We start from the raw sequence: 24,321 nt of genomic DNA, 5'->3' as shown, positions 1-24,321 counted from the left end.
ACAGGTGAGACAGTAAAGCTGGTGTTGTCCGGTCGTGTCCAGACAAAGGTACAGCCAGGTCTACAGTCCGCTGTACAGGTGATGTCCGGTAACGTGTTACCCTCTGTCCTGGTGTAGGCAGTGTCCGGCGGGGACAGTGCTATGGAAGCATAGGGGCCGTCTTAAAATTAAGATACGAATATCAATTAAATGTATGGACGATTCATTGAAAAAAAACAACATAATACTTTGCTACGATAACAAACGGGGTCAGAATAATGGACCGTAAAGACATTTGATGTAGGTTTCCAGGGAATAGGTTATACCAACCTGATTTAAGGCTTCATTTAATTACAAACATGGGGTGCAAATTTGTGCTAAGTCTTATTTACTACACTTAAATTACATTTTATGCAGGAATTGATGTGTTCATATATTCTTTATAGTTATTATTAACTTATCAATTTTTTTATCGTTGTTCGACTTGCAATTATCATAGTAAATGACGAAGTTTCTGGTAAAAGAGTCGCAGGCAACCTGAAAGGTTTGGAAAATTGTTTGCAACATACTAACTGAAACTGACACCAAGTATACCAACATTTTACCACAATCCGACGTCTATCTGCTAGCAAGCAAGAACTGATCAGTTATTCGACATGTACGAGTATTCTTAAATCGAAGAAACCAAAGTATCCAAACTACCAATATCGAGGGAGAAATACCCAGTTAAGAAAAAAATACAGAAAAAAATACACAGCAGTTTTATTCATATTGTTGTGGTTGACGGATATTGCAATTTCTGTCTATTTCTAATTTTTGAGACCAGAGTCGAAGGCGAGAAAATTAAGTTTGGTTAAGGAAAAAACAAACTTCCAATATACTCCTGAACTTTAAGCGTACCATTTTACTGAAACTGATGCATAGAAAAGATATGCTAAATCAAATTAATGTATTTCGGATGACAATGGAACCAGAGTAAATTATAATCAGCGGTGTCTGAAGAAAGTGATTTTGTAACATACACCCATCTTATGAACTGAAGTGTAAACAAAATCCTTAATATTTTAGTTCATTAACGACATAACTGTCAGTCTCCTATATATTCTCTCTGATTCGCCCTTAAATAATGTTAAAGAAAAACAACACATGCCTTCATCGTTTTGTGTACTCTTATATATTTATGACCACATTCATTTAATTCAGAAAACCGCGAAAGTGCCAGAGGATAGAAAGAGCGTTCGGAAATCAGTTTCGTCCACCTCCTGCCGGATTTGTTCGGCGTAAACACCCGATTGCAGATTATTTTAGTTCAACACGGATGTTTCATTTCTCAGATTAACAATCGGGGTCAAAACAGCTACTGTAAGTCGAGAGGTATATGCGAGTTATTCACTTACTTAGATATAGAGAAGATAAGGTGAAGGTGTATAGAACAGAGATAAACACTCTAAAATGGACACCTCGACACCATTAGGCTAAACATACCTATATTTTGAGGAAGGAAACATTAAATTATTTGATAACTGATAAACACCTACGTATTGTGTATAATCTACAACAGACCCTGACTATTGATAGACACGTAGTTATTGGTCATAATCTACACTTTTGTTTATTACATCTTATGAAATACGTGGACAGAATAATCCAGCAGGCCATATGCAAAGACTCCTATTGTCGTAGATGACTTCTTCATGTGTGGCTTACTTACACTATACAGTACCAACTGCAGTGTACCTGTACGATTTCTTTTGACATATACATGTATCTGTTGTTGATATTTTGCAAATCTTTTGTCATTCTTAAGACAATTTATGATTATAACGATGTATGTGTCGTTATTCCTTACCTTTTTTTTTGGTAATGTGGGGAATGTGAGATAAGAATTTTGATAATCAATAAGTCACTTATATTAACTTTTTTGTTATATATAGTTTGTTTGATGACTGAGTAATTTTACATATTTCACATAAACACGTGTATACGTACAGTTAACAATGACGTTCATATTGACGCTGACGTCACTCCCGTACCCATTACTGCCCGTACACCTGTACATGCCCACCTGACCACGCTGTATGTTGGTGAGTTGAAGATGTGACCCTGTTGTAATGGATTGTCCATCCTTTGTCCAGCTGTAGGTACAGACCGGGTTACAGTCAGCAGAACACGTGATGGTGGGGATAGTCTGTCCCTCTGTAGGAGTGTAGGTCACAGTTGGTGGAGTCAGACTGACGAAGGATGGCCCGTCTGAAATAGACAGATTTTTAGAAACCTTTATTTTAAGTAGGTCTGTACATACATCGTGTATCTATTACGCACATTTCTCTTACCCAATCTCCCAAAGGCAAGGCGATATATTTTATAAGTCCGATATTTACAATCAGCCCCTGTAATAATCTATATCGTACAATAACGTGAATTTAAATTATAAACTTCGTCCATACAACAATTTTATGATTAAATGTTAAATACTAACACATACCACGATTTTGTTTTATAACACTGCAGATCATGAATTAAATGATTCATTTATTACACATAACGTTCCAAGTCTGTTTTAGTTTCAATCGGCTACTAAAAAGGGCTTTTAAATCATCTCAGGATTTAATTGCTATGGTACTTCGTATTTGTAAACACACTTGTGTTTATTATATCTTCTTTAAAAATATATATTCATAAAAATAACATTGTTCTTGAATACGATATGGCATATATGGTAATTTTTCTGCGATAGGTCATGTCAACAATCAATTTTCAGTATCTATGAAACACACACCCATGTAAAACAAAACGTCGTTTGTCCTTTTAAAGTCAGTTTACGACTAGCTGTATTTGTCGTCAGTATCTGCTAGTTGGTATTGTGGAGTATGTTGAATAAGAAAATTGATGATCAAGAAGTTCCTTCACTTTACTTTTGTGTTTTATTTAGTTTGTTTGATGCCTGAAAAGGGGTAAATATAGCCTGTAAACAAGTGTATACTTACAGTTTACAATGACGTTTACATTGACGCTGACGTCACTCCCGTACCCATTACTGGCCGTGCACTTGTACACACCCCACCGACCACGCTGTATGTTGGTGAGTTGGAGACCTGACCCTGTTGTATAGGGCTGTCCATCCTTTGTCCAGCTGTAGGTACAGGCCGGGTTACAGTCAGCAGAGCACGTGATGGTGGGGATAGTCTGTCCCTCTGTAAGAGTGTAGGTCATATTTGTTGGAGTCAGACTTACGGCTAATGGTCCGTCTGAAAGACACGAAAAATCAAAAACCTTAATATTGAGTCAGCCCTTACATACATTGTGTTTATCTTCTTTTATACCTTTTATTTTTATCAATATCTCGATGACATGACGATATTTCAACTTGCATTTGTTTTAAGTTTAACTTAGTGTGACAGTGCACTAAATATGACTATTTTACCAAATATTGAACACCTGGTAATGAATGAGTGCATATCATATAATGAGCATTGATAGGAACACGTGAGTTATATTACATAATAATTTCAGTAAAATATTATAGAATTGAAACAGGTGCCTGGTAACGTGTTACCATCTGTTTTGCTGTAGTAAATATCTAACGGGGACATTGTTTTACAGGCATTGGGGTCATCCCAATACAGGCACTGGTTTCTAGCATTATATAATCAATCTTTGTCGTTCTATTGAGAGTAAACTAAACCTTAGATATCAGTTGAAGTTTTAATTCATAATTGACTCTTAAAGTATTCACTCAGATCCACTTAAGAGATTATAATATTATGTCATCACCACTGTCACCATATCAAATTAGTATAATTTTTTTCTGTCTACCAATCTACGGTGTAATACAAGGTGAATACAAATCCTTACAGTGTACAGTAACATTGGTTGATATAGATGACACCCCGACAACATTCCTAGCAGTACACCTGTACGCCCCGTGTTCTGATCTGTCCAGTTGTCCCAATGACAACACAGGCGAGACAGTTAATTTGGTGTTGTCCGATCGTGTCCAGACAAAGGTACAGCCAGGTCTACAGTCCGCTGTACAGGTGATGTCCGGAAACGTGTCCCCCTCTGTCCTGGTGTAGGTAGTGCCAGACGGGGACAGAGCTATGGATGTAGCGGGACCGACTACAAACATTTATATCTGTATCAATATCATATGCTTACGAAGTGTAGCGAACTATAACCCACCAGTATCAATTTAAGGGAATACTGCAATCCTTAATTTCGCGTGTAAACAGCTACAGTCATGGAAGGTATAGTTATTTGAACACCTAACACTCACCTATGCAAATATTTAAAACAAACCAAATTAAATACTAATTAAAAGGAGCTTTTAAGATTGATACGCATGTAATTGTTTAGCAATATATATAAACAGGTTCACGTTCATATTTAACACTTACCTGCCATATTAAGTGTAAAGTTATCACTGTCCAGTGTTTGGTTACTATTGGGTAGGTTAAGGTTGGTACGTCTACAGTACCACACAGATCCATGGTCTCCCGTCTGTGGTTGTATGATCCACCGGAACACTGTACCAAGGCCTCCAGACGTTACACAGGAACAGACATCCGGTGTACAAAGGACGGCTGGGCTGGCCTTGGTGTTGTAACATTGGTCACCACCTACTTGTATACTACCTACTGGAGAAATGACGTCAGGACGGCGATAAAACTGGACAAAAATAGCCTCCTCTGGCACATCACACGTCAATGTAAACTCAGTCTCAGGGACAGCGTACTCAGACGACCCGGTCAGGGTTACAGCATCTGCCGTTACATAAATGACAACTAAATTGACCTTATTCACACTTCAGAAAACAAGATCACTCTTGCATCATTTATGACCGGTTTTCTGGCTGATATAGCCAGCAATTACGAGTGTCATTCCATAAATGATGTCGAACGTGTTAAAAATGATGACTGCTATTGATATCGCCGCTAGTTTTATCAAAATTCCGTCAAAATTGCTGACAATACAAAGTGCACTTCAGGTAGCATATGTCTCTGTTACGCCAATCGGATGTCCCCATTAATAACTGCAATCTTTGTTACACTAATCGGAAGTCCTCGTTTATTCAAACAGTCCCTGTTATACCAATCGCATGTCCTCACTAACTCCTACAATCTCTGTAACAACATTCAGACACGTTTCTTGTATTGGTCAGTGATTAATGACTGTTTACTTTGCAAAAAGGAAGAATCATCTGAAACGTACTCGTGGTCAAATGCTGGGGCATATCATGAAATAAACGGGTGGTTTTAAATTGATTGAATATTAAAATTGATTTACCCACATAAAATCAGATAATAAAGAAACAATATAAGTCTTATCAGTGCTGCACAACCCTGCCGTATATTTGTTCAGGAGTACATACCAGTCATCAATAACTGGCTCGTCAATTGCTTAATTAATTTGAATTCCTTACTTTGCCTTAGCAAAGTTACATCAGCGTTTCCCCTCGTGAGTAAGTTCCTTGACTTAAAATTGTCCATACAAAAGGAAATTTAAGTACGGCCTCCCAAGCGTGCGGTGAGTGCGTATGTGTGTTTTGGAAGGCTGCGGTATGTTTGTGATAAGTCTCTTTGTGATAGGCCGGAATAATGCCGATTTATAGTGCTACCTCACGGAAGCATACTGCCGACGACACCCAGAAGGATACCCCCACCCGGTCACATTATACTGACAACAGGCGAACCGGTTGTCCCACTCCTAATACGCTGAGCGCTAAGCAGGAGTAGCAACTAACACTTTTAATGACTCTTGTATGTCTCGGCCAGGGGACAGAACCCAAAGCCTTCCTCACAGGGGCGAACGATCAACTGAAGACCAAAAAAGTGGGACATTGCCAAGGGAGACATTAGGAAGAAGAAAGTTGTTCAGAAACAAGAGAAATGGTAAGATCCGAAAAATATGGTAACATATTAATACATATATTATTTGATAGGGATATATAAGGAAGCATGACTTGTATTTAATGATAACAGTAAAGAAGTTAAATCATTTTCAAAAACTGATACTGATTATGTCAAGAAACGTGTCACCCGTTGTATCTGTGTACAATTACTCCGCAGGGGACAGGGCAATATATGTACCGGGGCCATCTGAAAATAGGCGATGATTGGTTTGGATTATAGCACTATCGAATGCATCTTACATTTATATACATTTTGTCGCACTTTTTGATACTTTGTAACCAGGTCATGGTGACAGTTACAGAAGCTTTCAGAATCAATTGAATTGCTTTACTTCATAATTTACTCTATACCTATTCCCTTATCTGATAATATTCTTAGCAGTATAAATGTAGTCCGCTGTTCTGATCAGTCCAGTTGTCAAGGGACAACAAAGCGAGCTACTTAAGTTTGTGTTGTTCGGTCTTCTATCAAATGTTTTGCACAGAAAGTGTAACGAACACTGATATATAATTTAGATAACCAATCAAAATTTACGGAAACCATGAATTGTATTTCGTATAAAATTCATATTAATAATATAATGTTTATGGCCGATTTTCTCGCTTATATAGACAGCTGTTACGATTGTCATTCCATAAATATTGTCGGAAGTGTTTCCAAATTATGTTTAGTATTGATATCATCGCTAGTTTTATTAAAATTCTATCAAAATTGTAATGTAAAGTGCACTTCTGGTAGAATATTTTCCTGATAAGCATTTATGTCAGCGAAGAAATCGATAAAATGTCAAAATATGGCTTCGTTCATTATAACATTACAAACACTACAAATTATAATGTATATTTCGGCAAACGTGGGTCAGGGTCTGATGGAAACCATTATGTGACAATTTGAAAGTATTCCATACCAGTTTAAGTACTGTTCTAAATGCAGGCATCAACTTTCATCTTTTTCTTTCAAATTCGATGATTTGTGCTAAATCCAAATATTGGTTTACAATTTTGATCTATAGGTTGTCTACCAAAGGCAGGTATGTTTATGGAAAAATAAAATCATTAAATCTCGTAGAAAATATGTTATATCAAGCATAATGTTTTAAAATCTGTTGTCCTGTTTAATGTAAAGTGTAGATGATGATTCAACATGGCATTCTGGTTTAATATATTTCAATGTTCAAGGTGTTCATACTCATACACCGAATAGCTTTATAGCTGGAAATAACCAGGTTTGTAGTGCTTCCGTTAATATGAATAACTGTACTTACTATCAAATGCAGTATTATGGAATATGATGACATTATCACAATATATAGTGTACTAAATATGGATCTAGTTTCCTGTGGCGAAATATTCATTATTGAACTCACCAATTTAGTAATCATCCATGCTCTACTTTTACTGAGGTCTTTATGATCAAGTTGTCATGCCTACCTGCTCTGATGAAACATGCAGTAATGATTACGTAAATTGTTGATAAATTGATTCTATGCCACATGCTGATTGTGCTACTCTCCGGTAGGTCTGACAGTCTGCAGTGTCCGGCGTCTATAAGAGCACTTTGTTCATCCACGTTTGAGACTAATTTCTAACGTGATAATACTTATCTGGGTTAAGTTGTGCGATTGTTTCCAATTCACGCAGGGGAAGTTTGAAGTGGACAAGCTGGCATTGACAAATGACACAATAAACTTGTTATATAGTATTTACAATCGTGTTTGCATGTTTCCAACAACATTTGAATCTCAACGACGAGTGACATTGTACTGGTGTCAGTGAGGATATTTGTCAAATATAATACTTAAATCGTTATGTCAATATATTTTTTATTCAAGCCAGAGCCAGAGCCAGAGAGAGACGGAAAGAACTGTTAACCTTTCATGAAATGTTTTCGGATTCTTTCCTGCACTGCAGTATGCAAGATGAGATGTGTACGTGTGAAAGCATAACAATAAAGCGGCATCATGATATATGAATCTGTTATATCGGCGAGGTGTATTTTAATTCAAAGCAAATGTGATACTTGAATCAGCAAAGTCTAAGAACATCCCTTGTCAGAAAACGCGGCCAAAACTAACGGTCGAAAAAAACTCGTTTACTATAATGTGTTACTTTAAGCGCATTAAAATCGAGGGTTCAAATTTCGTATTGTTATATTACAGAACTTAGTCTGATCTCGTCCTATTAGGTTGATATTTCCATAATGTTTGCATTCCTGATGCCAGGAATCGAGCGTAAGACTCGTAAAATCAGTAGTGTGAACACACAATATTATGTAATCCCTATCGCTGTCTCGTTAACCGTTTACGAGTATCAGAAAAGGTGTCCCGTAGCCTTGCTAGGCTAATCAGATCGGGTGCGTCTAAAACAAGAGCCATGATCGTTTGAAACGAATGCTTCTATTGATTGAGTGTACATATATGCACAGAGCCAGTTACTAACACCAGGAATCATCACCGTGTTGGCAAACGACTTCTGAAAAAAAAAACTGATAGAATATAATTGCTGTACACTTGTATTCCAACTGCCATATTTCTTCAGTACAATGTGACAGAATGCATTCCAACGCTATGGAAACCTTACAAGGAATAAACCAAACCTTGTTGAACAATTAACGGAATTTGGTAACATAGATACATTCGTGGACATTCCATCTATCTACTTAAAAGCATGTTTATACGTGTATATTTAATTTAAACAAAGGCATAGGATTTGACCCATTCTTTGAGTATTAAATGTTGCTAAATTTCTACAAATTTGCTTGGTCGTCATACATTGTATCATGCAATATGTTTACAAACACTTAATGCACCGGCAGAGCAAGGGTTCGTATTTTCCCACAGTGCGTTAATTTGCACACCTGAAGATTGTTTTACGTATTTCTTCCAAGTGACCGAGGACTCTGCTGTTTTTGTTTATATGGTGACAAATTACCAGCTTTTTGTCGTACGTTTGTCATTTGAAATATGTCTTTTCCGATTAAGTTCGTTTTGAAAACAAAAGCGAACAGAAACATCTCTCTTCCGATAAAATAATTACTTAGTGATTAAGTATTTTCATCATCAACATAATTTTCAATTGTTTTGCAATCAAATCATTTTCACCTCGCATTAGTGTACACATTGTTTACATATTGTTACAATTCAACAACATAGCGGGATACTTGTTTTTCTTCATGATCAAAGTAGGTGATTGTAAAATAGTACATAATAATTTCCAGTTCTCCAACAAATGTCGTTCTCCGTTGCTTAACGTACCACGAATGCGATTCACCAGGTCTGTTTGAGGTGATGAGGAACGTCAAGATCAAATGTTAATTTGAATATATGCATTGATGTTGTTGCTGCCAATTTAATCGCCCGAAAGGTTCTTTAAAGCATCATTATAATGCAATAGTTTGATATTGCTGTTGTCACACCTTTCAAAGCAAGACATTATTTAATAATGGTATGTATCTGGTACTGCGTCAATGTTTATCGTCACCAGCATCTTCGGTGTTGGCATATCTCCCTCTGTCACCTAAAACAGAACACCGAATGTATGAATTGTTACCATTTACATCATCTAGTTGGTGAAGATGAAATATTTTCTATCGGCAAATAATAAGTTTGCACGCCAACCAATGTCCCCGTAAGCGGCGACTAAATTTGATGTATAATCTTCTCTCTAATTTCTGCTGCAGTGTATTGCGATGAGATAGCACTATCAAGTCAGCAGCGTTTAAAGATCATATAAAAACACACAAGCACGCATATCGTGCACATGTAATTCCGTCATGAAATGACCATTATTAGTGACGTTAAACTGACGATAAACAGGGTAAAACCAAATCGGACAGTTTCAATGTTTGTGATTTTGACAAAGACTTCAATATGATTGTAAATTGTATGAATTGTGGACAGCTTCATACCAGACTCTGTACACTGAAGTTCTTCGTAAACGTTTTGATTAGAACGCCCTTCCAAGAACTCGTACTTTCTGTTAAAAAACAAATAAACGGCTGTAAGGTGTGATTTAGGTGGAACAACGTTTGCATAAATAATCATTGTGTCATTGTTAAATGCACCAAACGCACCATGAGCACAACGATGATTCTATACACTTTACTATTGTATACATATTCAAGCCATATTGACGATTCGAAGTGATTAAAACACCCTCAAGTAAAAAGTATAGAAAGAAAATCTGTCGACAACCAATATTATGAATGTACATATATTCATGACTTAATTGTAAAAATACCCATAAGAAATACTGCCTTATAATACCATTATCAATGGTATACATTTCATTAAGACATTAGTAACTGCATATTACACCTACCCGTCATCCCCGCCATTGACTGGATCATTTTGGTATACTGCAAGTGAAAAAATTGCATCAGGAATATTTATGTTGCGGTAGCAATAAACACTTCGGGGAGAGATTGATATTGACAGATATATTACCAGCATTTCTATAAAGTTTTAACCGTTTTAACTCGCATGTCAGCAATATAAGACAACGTCAGTTGTTTGTCAGTAGAAAGTTCTATTAAAACGACCAAAAATTTCATAGTAGGACACCATTGAGTGAATTACATAAGACATCAGATATCCGTACATTACTGTGTAAACGGTAATAATTTCGGAGCCCCACCTACTTAGCAGGGGTACGTAGTGTACTTAGTACGACAGTTTATAAATCAAATACAGACAGTGAAACATGCCCAGTGTAGTGTACTTAACGGCGGCAGCATGGACTTACCTTGATGATGCCCTCCGATTTCAGAGTAAGTGAACACCTTGGCAATGCCGTCTACATCAAATTGTTCCGATTGAGATATGCGTATAATAACATTGTCATTAAACTATCATATTACAATTAAGATAACATAATTATCTTTATTGTTACATTTACGTTTGTTTTATGTGTTCAATATGACTTACCGCTCGTCATCCTTTTCATGAGTTCCATCTACAAATTTGACAGGGAAAAATAAATATAGCAATCAAAGCATAATTCTGTCATTTTGGTTTTGATCCCGTCTTAACCATAATCGCAACAGTCAGAACAAAGCTTTCACAAATAATAAAAACATGTAGCGAATACATAAATATCTGTGTAGTATGCATATAAACAACGAATACGATAGTTAAGTTAACTGACTTATAAATTGCTTTATAAATACGGAAACATAAACATTACAGTTTTCTGATTTTACCTCGTTTTAAAAATTGAACATTCTTTATCTCTTCCTGTTTACGGCATCCTTTCCTGAAAAAGAATAAATATTATTATACTACAGTGGGTTTTTTAATGTGTAAAGTTTTTGCCTTCCTTTTTCTGTTTATTCAATATGAAATCCGAATTTAAAGCATTTCTGTTAACTAATTATGACTATGCCTTATATAAATATCTGAACACAAATCTTGAGTAAATTATCGTAATTATAAGCTAAACAATCAAATAAGTAAATAAATAAATTGATTGATAGTTTTTTTTACTCACACGAGAGGCAGTCGTCCATTTCCTGTAAAATAACATGTTAACATTGAGGAATATATTTGAAATTACTTGATGTAGGACTGTCTTGTTAATGATAAATTATCATAGATTTTAATCATAAGGAAACGTTTAAAAATACTAGTAATGCAACAATACAAATACGTACGTCTGATAAATACCCCGAGTCCAACCGTGAACAAAACCATGACTACAGCAATAACAGCGAGGACTACCCCTGCCACAAACATGCTGTCGGTACCATGTACTAGAGACGACACAAATGGGAAACGATGAAGGAACATGATGATACAGCTATAATGATTTGTCATGGCGTCATCACCGTCAGATAAACACAGTTCAACGCAAAAGTAGTGTTACAGGCATCTGCTGCACTTTGTGTTGTCAAATATCGGTTTAAGGAAAACTACAGTTATTATAAATACTTGAGCTTGATTAAAAATACCTCGATAGCTATTACCATAGCATTAAATTGGCCAATATAAGTTTAACCTTATTTCCGTTAGGGCGTTGACAGTCTATCCAGATACAGTTTATACAGTTATTGCTTTAAACATGTTTGTGTCATTTCCCTTTGGCCCAAAGGGCGATTTCTGGCTGAACCGATTTGTAATAATATACCAGTATACCATTTACTTGACGTAATGAATTATTTTCTTTATCTATATGGTTTACCAGTTAACTGATAACGACTTACCTTCCTGAACAGTACAGCCCACAGCTTCAGCCGATGTTGTGTTTCCGTACTGATTGTACGCCACAACTTTAAAAAAGTAAACATGACCTCCATCCAGATTGTCTATTTTTAGACTATACACGTCATTTCCGTCTGTATATTTTGAAGTCGTCACCGGATAAACTTCTTGTGAGTTGAGAAACCTGTCGGTGCTGAACATAACTTGGTAATACTCGGAGTCCCCTCCGTCACTCCATGAGACTTCAGCAGAATTAGGCAAGGTACACCCGACTAACACATAGTTAGGGAAACCTGGGTATCCTGTAATTCAGCAATTAATTTTCTTATTTTAATTATAACCAACGATATAATGAAAATGTATGCATGAGGTTAGGAAGTAAATAGTTGTTCTTGTGAGGTATACGGAACACTGATATCATATCGATATATATCGTAAATATATAGATCTAACTCGTTTAGATTTGTAATAAAATCAAGTATGAATTCCATACGAAAGCAAATGTTGAAGCTTCCACAAAAAGCACTCCTGAAAACACAAACAATAACAAATGTTTCCAATTGAGATATAAAAATGTTGTAAATACGAAGTTTTAGCATTCATAAATCGTTTCTTAGATACTCCCCTGTAATAACAGTATGTTTCGTTCATCATATCTAAGGAAGTGGAGACATCTTATTGTTGGCTCTGCTTAGAGAGGCATACCCGGACCCGACCTCGACATGAAGATATATGAGTAGTCAAACACGTATTACTTTTTCTATACATGCGCAAAGCGACGCAACTCACACTAAATCCCTTCTGGATGTTTCCACCAAGACACATTGAAGAACATATCATTAGCTATTAGTAGAATATGGACATGAACATTGAACATGTAAATATCGGAACACTGCTGCAATCTATACAATCCAGATAACATTCATATATGAAATATGAAATGACTCACAGCGAAAACAACAAAGAGAGGAAATGGGGCAAAATAGAGCAAAAACGACTAAAGCTCCTATCATGGGTTTTTCAGTATTATGCCCGTATGCCCATGAAAAAACTAGAACTTATCAAATATCACAAAATTGCCGACACACAGCCTGGTGGTCACTTTCCAGCGTACCTGTAACGTGCGAAGAAACGAAAGCAAAACGAAACAAAATCAAACGAAACGAAACGAAATCAAACGAAATAAAAAAAAAATGAAAGCGTTGTTTAAACAACACACAGGGATAAATTTATCGCAATAGGAAGAAAGAAGCATGGCGAATGCTAGCCCCTATGTGTAAGGACATTCTTGTATCTGTATCTCTTTGAAAATAAAACAAAAGCATTGAACCCGAAAAAGAGTATCGCAATATTCGTTCAGTTCTTTAGATATGAAATAACTTTATTCGGAATATATTTATTGATCTATCTAACGGTCTTTTTCAGTCCACTATTACGGCCTTATGATCTTTCAGTGGACGACAATAGATAGGTCATTGAGTAGAATGGGAAAAGTATAGAATGAAAAGGGAAGTGGGGTGGAAGAGAGTCACCTACCTAATTGATGGAGTGATTATTTTTAAAAGCGATTCCCAGATTCGATTGGGTCCTAACCTAGCACTGTTTAGTAGCAGTAACGCTTACCCTATCGAAGATGAAGGAATAATAGAGAATACCCTACCCTGTGAATTTGGTTTATCAAGGTTTCTGACGTCCATCTAAACACCTACTGAATATTTCGAAATATTAAATACCGGCCTAAAATACCCTATCCTCTGGGCCGGCGTTATCACACCAAAAGACCACCGATAGATTTGTATCGTGCAAGTTAGATATACCCACAGGGGACACAAATTTAAATCCTACCAGACGGACTAGATGTTAGTCGTAAACGGTTAATTTAAGAACTAGTGCTTTCTTTTGTGTCCGCACTTGGAAGACTTCCTTCGATGTCTGATTCAGAATATATGATTAGTCCATTATGTATAGGCATGCCAATCGTGTAGTGTATTGTGTGTACACAAAATGTGTTTATCAAACATGTGATTCTACCAAAAATAATCACAAATGCTGGTGAAGTGTCTTCTTACCAATACATTTATAATCATAAACTATATACACCATGTCTTACCCACCTGCTAATTTTACTTTTCAAAATGAAGGGACGTTACTCTTACAAGTTAACGTTGTTCAACTTGCTATAAGCGTTATTTCAAGCACGCACGTTCAGCTACAAGTTGGAATGTGATCGGCTCATAGCCGCGGGTTTGAATTTGTGTTAATTCATGTAGTTGTGTGGCCAATAATTCTCGGAAGATACACCAAATGATGATTACAACACGTCTAATGTAAAAACTGTGCTGTTAAAGGTTAGTCTACGAAGGAAAAACCATTTATAACAATACTTGACTGAATTCCTTTGTCCCATTGCTTGTTTGTTTACGTGTCCGCCATTTTTGATGCCGACTTGACCACTACTTTTTACACCAATGTCCATGTTTTCCAAATCTACTGAAGACACTCCATCCAGGAAAAGAGACCAACCCGAAAACAACACTCCTAGTCCAAACACAGAGCGTCCCAGTTCTAGACGTAGGAACTCCACATCAGATATGGACGACTAGTCCGAGTTCCATATCAATCTGGGTAAGGGAAAGACAGTTGACCTGAGTACCCTAGTTAAGACCACATTGGTAAAACAAGACTTTATAGATTCAGTGGCCCCTGCTCTAGCTCCCGCTTTAGCCAAGGCACTTCTACCGCTGTTGCAGGAATCATTTAAAGGACTCATTAGTGAAATTGTTGCCCCCCTCAAGCAGACTGTTGATCAACAAAATGATCGTATTGATAAACTCAAAAATGTCAATAAGGCACTTGAAAATAGGATTGACTATTTAGAAAATGTAGTGGGTAACCTAGAGGGCCAGTTCGAGGAGTCACTGCAATATACCCGGAGAAATTCTCTCCGTTTCCATAACGTTCCCCTCACAGGAGATGCAGTTACCAACACTGATCCTACCATAGTAAATATTTGCAAAGAACTCCTCAAAGTAAATATAAATGAAGACGATATATGTAGATCCCACATCCTGGGAACCCCAAGGGACAACAAATACCAAATAATATGTCGCTTCCGTAATTGGAAAATAAAAAACAATGTGTTTCGAAGTAAGAGGCAACTGAAGGGAAACTCTGAGCGCCTATTCATTACGGAAGATCTAACCCGAGTTCGACAAGGAATAATGAAATATCTGTCTTTAGCTAAATCGTCTGGTGAAGTTCACTCATTTTGGACAAATGACGGCAGAATTTTCATTAAAAGAAGTCATGATGGAAATAAGATCCTTCTCAAATCTCGCGAACACATGAATGTCACTATCCCGTCTCTCCGCCCTGAGGCATAACATGCACGAGAGCTACCAGTGTGACTAACAAGTACTAGACTATATTAGATTGTGTTAAATTAATCTATAACGTCCTCTGTATACATTATACACGACTTCCCGTAATATTATTTACAATATATAAGTAAAACTTTCTAAACGAATCAGAAAGTTTGCTCTACATACGCAAATTTGAACTCTTACCTGTACATGTCAAATGCTTATATTACAAAAATGGATATCATTCTTCATAGGCTGTTGAAATACCGATTATATCAATATCACCAAAATATGAATATCACCAATTATGGAACCATTAACATATATATCTGGTTTTTTTTTTGTTTTTTTTTTTCAAACAAGTCTACATGCAAGGTTGGCTTCAATTTGTGTAAATTGTAAAACATGTTTGTGCATTATAGCTTGTAGTATATCACGATGTGTTTTATATACTTCCATAAGACTTATGAAAGTATTTGTGAGATGGATTATGCATTGATAAGTTCCATACAAAGTGTATATACTGTGTATGGCTAAGAGCGCACAGCGATTACCTACAAGTAAGATAAATGATAACCTATATAAAATTACAATAAATAACAAGTTCAGCAACGTATTTACATACATAAATTAAATATATAGCCATTCCTTTCCAAATATGGAAAATCTACACGAATTGATACATATTCGTATACATGGACGACCAATAACTGTTGGTAGTCCTGCAGTCTTTTATTTTTGTTCTTTTTTGTAAGATCTGGAATCATTAATGCATATCTCCAGGTAAAGTCTATGATTTTTCTATGGATATAGTTATACAATACAATAACACACTGTGCAAAGTTCACTAATTCACATTATGTATAAATAAAATTACCTCCATGTAAAAGGAACGAAACTTCCAATGTCCTTATAAACTTTCATGTATGTGTATGTTCATGTATCGGTACATATATAGTAGGTGTCTGATTTCTCATGTAGACCTGCACATGCCAATTATTAGTCATACTAGATACATACATGTATTTCATTCGCTATATTATCAACATAAGGTGCTTTATTTTCCCTAATAAAGTAAACATCTACGTACTCACTACTATAGCCAAGTATTCAACATTTGTTTATTTTGTTAATGAACAAGTCATATTATTATTTACTTCATTCTGAGATGTCAAACATAATGGGAAATGTTTCCATTGTGCACAAAAGCTATGATGTAGATATAAGTATTGATTGATTACAATACGACATGGACACATGGGAATTCACACTATTGCTAAATTCTGATGCAAAACTAGTTATAGTGTACGAAAAGTACTTGTTATTTAATCATCTTAGCTCATAATCTCGATCTTTATAGTAAACTCAACGTCTGTTCCAAAATGTTCACATACAGACTAGTCATTATCGTGTTAAAACTATATATACACGACAACTATACAATTACGTAATAATATACAGTGTTATATGGTATACTAATATGTATTCACCTATGTGTCCATGACAGATTTTGTTTAAGTTCCTTGTGTAAATAGTATAATATATTACATAGCATTATATACTGAATATTAGAATTGCCTACATGTACATGTACATATGTGAACTACGAATATTGGGGTGTATGTAAGAGTTTAAATATAGAACTGATGACATGTAAGAAAACATTGTAATATTGATATAATCATGGTGTTATTCGATAATATCCTTTTTAGCCCTATAAGTCTTATTATCTACAAACCCGTTCAAATTTCAACATTTCAAAACATTCTTATCATATCTACTCTCTAATGATCTTTATTTTCCCTATCATCTCCTTCCCTGTGCTAAATTCTACCTCTCTACTTCTAGTCTTCCTTCTAACTTCTCATACCTATACTTGGAATGTTCCACTTTTGTTCTCCCCTGACCCCAATGACCTCTTTAGTTCTCGGATTGCTGAGTGTGTGTCCGTGCTGGGGTTCACGTGTGTATTTTTCAGACCTGGTCGTCGCTCGATTATAATGTTTGTATTCGATGACAATGGGTAACGATTTAGTGTCTTATAGAGCGGCGATCGGATGTTTTTACCTATGCACGCACGGTGCCCTTTCTCGGAAACAGTTTTTTTTTTTTTTTTTTAACCTCCTAAAATGATTAAACAGGTTCATGGCGTGTACAAAATATATTGTATTCAACCTAGGTTACGTCGTTCAACTGATTTTATCTTGTCTTATCGATAACTCGAGCTTTTTCCTAGTGATACAATTACTTCTTTTATGCTGTAATGACGTTCACCCAAATCCAGGCCCTAAGAGCCATTCTAAAGATATTTCTATTTTTCATTTAAATATTCGTAGTGTGAGGAACAAATTGTCATATCTAGAAAATATAACATCTGATTTTGATATTGTCTGTATCACAGAGACTCACCTTGATTTAACGATAGCAGACGACGATATCCTCCTAGAGGGATACAACCTATATCGTAAAGACCGTGGCTCCCCGGGTGGGGGATTTGTGTTTTCACTTCCAGTCTCCTATGCACACGCCGTCGTCCTGACTTAGAATTCCATATAGGCGAAGTTGTATGGACAAACAAAAAATATCTGTTATGTACTATATATAGGCCCCCTAATTGTACACAAGCATTCTGGAATTTTTTTCGTCTCTCCGTAGAAACAGCCATTGATGAAACTTCACATGTTGTAATAGTTGGCGATATAAATGTCAACCTTCTTTCTGTAGATAATAATCATCCACTTATTGACATAATGAACGACTTCCACTTCATCAGCTTATAGAAATTTACCACAATATATGTGAAAATTTAGAAAAAAACGACCTACCTGTCTAGTCTTTTGTGACATTTCTAAGGCATTCGACAGAGTGTGGCATAGGGGTCTGGAAATGAAACTAATGAGTTATGGTATATCAGGCAAATTGTTAGCCTGGTTGATTAATTATGTGTCAGATAGAAAACAACAAGTATTTTTTGGAAATAGTAAATCTTCGATAAAATATACTAATGCTGGTGTACCTCAAGGCTCGGTCCTTGGTCCACTCTTATTTATTAGTTTTATTAATGATATTACCGATAATTTAGACAGTCTGTCAAAACTTTTTGCGGATGATACATCTCTTTTGTAATCTGATAAATCCCCACATCTGATTGAACAAAACATTAATAATGATCTCTTAAAAATTCAATCTTGGGCTGATAATTGGTTGGTTCAATTGAATCCTTCTAAAACAGAGGCTTTGCTTTTCTCTAATACTGAATTGGATCTTATAATCGATATACGTTTTAATGGTGTCAACATTGAATTTGTCAGTTGTCATAAGCATCTTGGAGTATACATCGACTCAAATGGTAAGTGGAGTTCTCATATAGAACACATGTAAATCTGTATCTAAACAACTAGGTGCCCTTCGAAAACTAAAATACATTCTGTCGCGAAAAACGCTAAATAGAATTTATCGATCCTTCATCATTCCAATCTTAGAATATTGTTGCGAGCTCGCGGATGGTTGCACATTATCGGATGCAGATAGATTAGAAAAATTACAACTCGAAGCCGGTCGCATTGTCACTGGTCTACCTTCCTATACCAGTAGACAATCACTTTACATTGAAACGGGTTGGGAACCTTTAGCTCAGAGACGATCTCGTCGAAAACTTCTCCTGTTTTATAAGTACATAATCATATTACTCCCAACTATCTTAATGCCCTTCTTCCTAATCCTGTTGCAAATAACTCTCGACACAATCTCCGTAATGCAGAAAATTATGACTTACCAAATAATAGACTAGAATCGTCCAATCTGTCCTTTTTTCTTTCTACAATAAGGCTATGGAACCAACTGTCGCTTAATATTAGACATAGCGTCTCTATTTCTATTTTTTAAAATGAGATACGTAATAAAGATCTGTCCCAGGTACCTATCTTTTATTTCTATGGGGAACTAAAAAACAATATATTACACACTAGATTAAGAAATCATGCCAGTATACTGAAGGGTTATTTATTCAGAGCCAATATAGTTGATGACCAGATGTGCCACTGTGGCTCCCCAATTGAAGACAACTATCATTTCTTTTTCGACTGTATTACTTATGCTGAACAGAGAACGACACTCTTCAGAAAACTGTCTGCATACAATCCTCTATCTGTTAACTTACTTCTTTTTGGAGATTTAAATATGTCTGTTCAGGAAAACGAACAAGTTTTTATCCACACTCAGCAATTCATCTCTCTCTCTCTGTAAATAGGTTGCAAAACTGCATGAGAGTGTATAATTATATACATGTTATATTATTTTAAGCCATCTTGAATTGTATTGTATATATAACAATGTTTTGTCACAGGAAGAGGGCTTTGTATAAGTTGTACAACTTGTGCCCAATCCCGCTGCTTTAAGGCAATAAAAATATGTTTAAATCAAAAAAAGCTACAGTACGTTATTTAATGCATATCTGACTTGGGGTTTAGATGAAAAGAACAAGTTGGTCTTAGGAAAATTTCCGAGCAAAGCTGACATAACATAAAATATATTCCGTTTTCAACCATAGGAAATCCACTTAACTAACCAAGTACTTAAATAGTTTCTGCATATCCAGAATTATTCGAAGTCGTTCTCTGATGCTTCAATTCTGTCTACACTCCCGACACCAGCAATACGGGAACAGCGCGTTAAGCCGGCGTTTTTATAGGAATCGCACCTTTCAAGTCCAGCAATTTTCCCGGAACTCTAACTTTTCCCGATCAGATACACACCTCGCTTTCCTACTATAAAAGGAGTTGCTTGCAATCATCACCTTTGTCACGTGATTTTAGATCGAGCGTGCACCGATACACTGTGCGATTTGCGCGCCTATAAACTGAGGACTAAGCATATTATCGAAATAGAGTAAATATCTTATATTTGAATAACTGAGTGAATATAGCGATACATTCATTCTTTCCTGTGTGTTGTTTTAACACCGATGAGAATGGGACACTAAGGCATATGAAAAGTCTAAGATTTTCTATTTATCTATTTTTTCAATGTTTTCATTTTTTATTTCGTTTGATTTCGTTTCGTTTGGTTTCGTTTCGATTTGCTTTCGTTTCGCACTTTACAGGTACCCCACTTTCCACCTGATTTTCCCGTTCCCTTCTATCGTTGTAACAATACATCGCCCCTAACTATCTTGGTCACACCGGGACGACATTCAGACTCGCAACTGTACGATAGTTCATACCCGTTTGATGTTTTGTAAATTGCTATCTTTTTATGATAATGGTTATATAGCAGATTTCCCTACTAATATTGTGACGTTTACAGGGTCCGTATCAGTCACTACTGATGATCCATATTGTCTAACATATAATTAGTTTTACTCGAGTCCTCAGTGCAAAAATATACAGAAATATACAGCTGATCTGGCTGTGTTTATGTAATATACATCAAGTACCAACTAGCTATACAGTTGAAATATAACACAATGATTGCTCAGTTCCTCTGAGTAATCCTACAGTAGAAATACAAATATACCTAAACAGAGAGCTATTTATATTAACAGAACGGAATAATATACTATGAAATAATGAGTGCTCCCTGACCAAAATGAATCTTCCCTATCTGGGGTTTATTCCGGGCAATATCACATTATACAACTATGATTACTTTATATATGAGGGTAAGAGAGTTTCAACACTCATTGACCGAGTGAGCACTCACTTTGACTGAGTGCTCACTTTTACCGAGCGCTCACTTCACTGAGTACTCACTGCTACCGAGCACTCACTTCTACCGAGCACTCACTGAGTACTCACTTCTTACTGAGCACTCCCTAGCATATATTTAGCGTTAGGCACGTACGTACAGTACAACACTCGGGGCTCTCAGACACTTTCTTATAAACCACGAGCAGACCCAAGGCTATTGATATTAATACACTTACAACGTATGTGGTGTACCGATCACATAGACTAACTAGAGTCCCCACGGAGAAGGGAAGCCTTACTCAGGCACATCTGCCTCCGTACTCTACCGTAAGTTATTACATACACAATAAGTACTTTGATATAGGGAAGCCTTGTTCAGGCACGTCTATATCTTAACTAATACCTTTTTGTCCGGCCTTATCTCGTTCGTGTCAGACGAAGAAGTGAACAATATCTAGTTTCGACCGCCGCCTTTTATACTCTCGCGAAAGGGAAACTAGCGCCACCTATTATAAAATCAGGATCTTTAGAACGCTTCTAAACCTCCTAGGTGTATATTACTTACAAACGTCTACCTGACGTCGAGACTAATAAACAAAGTAGAAGACGGACAGTCCGGAACGACAGGTAACATAACACACAACAGTGGTTCACCACACTACCCACGCCTCCAAGCAACACGTGTCCCCACGTTCTAACACAAATAAAGCTAAAACAATAACTAACACTCAAGGGTTTAATCAGGATAGGGGAACGAAGTTTTTCTTTTAGGGGAAGGGCTCCTTTAAAAATATGGTTTAAATTTCCCCTGGGGGGAAAACTTTCCCCCAAATCCTTCATTTCCCAGATGATCTTTTGGAAACAAAATAAAGTATGACCCTCATCATTCCAGGATTACACTGCCCCGTTTAAATAAAAAGCCATTTTTTGTTTAAGGAAAAAAAGATTCCTTCGGGTTTATTTACAAACCAAACGGGCTTTCAACAAAGGTAAACAAAATCCCCCTGCCCTTTTTTGGGTTTTTTAAATATTTAAAAATTTCCTCCCTTTACAAAGGACTTTCAAAACCCCCCAACCCCTCCCCCCCCAAAATTTTACCCCCCGGCCTTTCCCCCCCCCCCCCCCCCAAACCCCCCCCCCCCCCCAAGGGCCCCCCCCCCCCCCCCCCCCCCCCCCCCCCCCCCCCAAAACCCCCCCCTTTTCCCGGGTACAAAAGGGTCAACCTTTAAAGGCCCCAGTTTTTTTAAAAAATTCACTTTGGTTTTAAACTGACCCCCCACCCCCATTTATTTTTTTAAAAAAATTTCCAAAGCCTTTTCTTTTTTGCAGCCCCCCGGGGGAAAACCTTTTCCCAATTCCAAGCGGGGTTTTATCCTTCCTCCCCTTGTCATTCCCCCAAATTTTTACAAAAAACTCCTGTTTGGGAAAAAATTGCGCCCCCTTGGGCCCCCCTTTTTCCCCTTTAAGGGAAAAAAAAAAAGGGAAAACCCCCTCTTTTCGAAAAAAAATTTTTTTTTTCCAAAAACTAAAAACACTTTTTGTAACCCAACCCCAAATCGGGTTTTTTTTTCCTTTAAGGTATTTTTGGCATTCCTTTTCCTTTTCTTTGGGGAAAGGCCCCGAGTTCTGGGCTTTTTTCCTTTCCGTTTTGGGGGCCCCCAAAAATGTCTACTCAACTTCAAAACCCCCTGATTTTCCTTTCCCTAACCCCGTTTTTTCTCCTTATTTCCTGGAATGAGTTTTCCCGGGTTTCCTCCCCCGTAAGGGGAAAAAGCCCCTCTTTTTGCGTTTTTCCGATCAATAAGAGTGCTAAATAAAAACTTTTTCCTTTTTTCCCCCCCAATTTTTTTGTTAAATTTGTTTCCGGGCCTAAAAAGTTTCGGGGTTTTTTTTCCGGGGGTTCCTTTGGGATTTTACAATAAATCAGTTTTAAACTGTTCAATTTTATTAAAACCCTAAATATTTTTTTCCCCCCAAATAAGAAAACCATTTTTCCGTCCCCATTTTAAAAACAGCCAAAAATCACCCCCTCTTTTTCCCCCTTTTTTTAACAAAATTTGGGGTTTTTTCTTATGAAAATTTCCCCAAAATTTTCCCAACCCCCCCGGGGTTTATTTTTCTCTAAAATTTAAAAGGTCCCCCTTATTGCCCCTTTTAAATCCTACGGGGAAAAAATTTAACCCCCCTTTTTGAAGGAAAATTCTCAGGTTATTTTTCCCCTTTTTACCAAAATTTTTTAATTCTTCCTTCTTTATTCTGGGCCCCTTTTTTCACCAAAAAATAGTTTTTCTTTTTTGGGTATTTCAACTATTAGGGGGGAAAACCGGGAGTTTTAAAACCCTTTACCGAAAGCCTTTACTTTTATCACTCAGTTTGTTTTATTGTTTTTTTAGCCTTTGAAAAAATAAACTTGGATTTCCCCAACCCTTTCACCTCCTTCAAGCCCCTTTTAAAGCCAAACCCCATTTAATTAATAAATTTTTCCGAGGGCCCCCATAAGAAAAATCCCCCGGAAAAAGGAAACCTTCCGGGGGTCGCTTTTTACCTAATCTTTTAATACCCCCCCGTCCTTTTGAAATTCCGGGGTTTTTTTTTGGGCCAAATCTTCTTTAATACCTTTTGCCGCCCTTTTTTTCTCGGCCCCAAAAATAAACGAGGTTTTATATTCCGAAGGGAAAATAATTGGATCTTACCTTCCCTTTTGGGGTTTTCCCCCCCAAAAACCCCTATTTTCAACAATTTTTTTTGAGAAAGGTTTTTTCCCCTTCCCCCCCCCCCCCCTTTCATTTCCCGTTTCCCCCCTTTTTTCCCACTCCCGGATCCCCACAAACCCCAAATTTTAAAAGGGTTACGGGGATCCGTTTTTAAAAGGCAAAAATGGGCCCCTTTGCCTAAGAACTCAAAAACCCGATTTTGGGGGTTTTTTAAACGGTAGGTTTCGTCCACCTTCTAATTTTTTGGAAAGGGGCCCAAAATTTTCCCTTTTTTCCTAACTTTAAATTTTCTTTAAAAAAGGATAGGCCTTTTCCCAATTTTCCTTACAAATTTCATTTTCGTTTTTTGTGCCGGAAGGGGTTTGGTTTGCGGGGTTTTTTGGGAATCCCCCCAGGGGGGCACCCCTTTTAAAAAGGTGCCTTCCCTAAAATTAAAATTCCAAATCAAAAAGGGGGGGAAAAAAAAGGGGG

General features: G+C 36.8%; 1 protein-coding gene and 2 long non-coding RNA genes across 3 annotated transcripts in view; 1 reads left to right on the top strand and 2 right to left on the bottom strand.

Annotated features, from left to right (window-relative positions):
- Positions 1-7,699: 7,699 nt before the first annotated feature.
- On the bottom strand, positions 7,700-10,822 carry LOC117340193. The gene is made up of 4 exons (XR_004535390.1): positions 10,634-10,822; positions 10,211-10,247; positions 9,798-9,865; positions 7,700-9,406 (listed from the first exon to the last, which is right to left on the bottom strand). It is a non-coding gene; the product is annotated as an uncharacterized LOC117340193 (long non-coding RNA).
- LOC117340195 lies at positions 10,817-12,383 on the bottom strand. Its single transcript, XR_004535391.1, has 5 exons — positions 12,090-12,383; positions 11,541-11,639; positions 11,378-11,399; positions 11,091-11,143; positions 10,817-10,843 (listed from the first exon to the last, which is right to left on the bottom strand). It is a non-coding gene; the product is annotated as an uncharacterized LOC117340195 (long non-coding RNA).
- Positions 12,384-14,555: 2,172 nt separating this feature from the next.
- The window catches only part of LOC117340631 (cell adhesion molecule 2-like), a 29,476-nt gene continuing 19,710 nt past the window's right edge, over positions 14,556-24,321 (top strand). The window contains exon 1 of the mRNA XM_033902395.1: positions 14,556-14,658. Coding sequence (XP_033758286.1) covers positions 14,556-14,658 — 103 coding nt within the window. The remainder of the gene's footprint in view (positions 14,659-24,321) is intronic.

The sequence above is a fragment of the Pecten maximus genome, chromosome 13 (genome assembly GCF_902652985.1).
Source record: "Pecten maximus chromosome 13, xPecMax1.1, whole genome shotgun sequence".
In the NCBI taxonomy this organism is placed as follows: Eukaryota; Metazoa; Mollusca; class Bivalvia; order Pectinida; family Pectinidae; genus Pecten; species Pecten maximus.
This window is presented reverse-complemented; position numbering and strand designations above follow the sequence as displayed.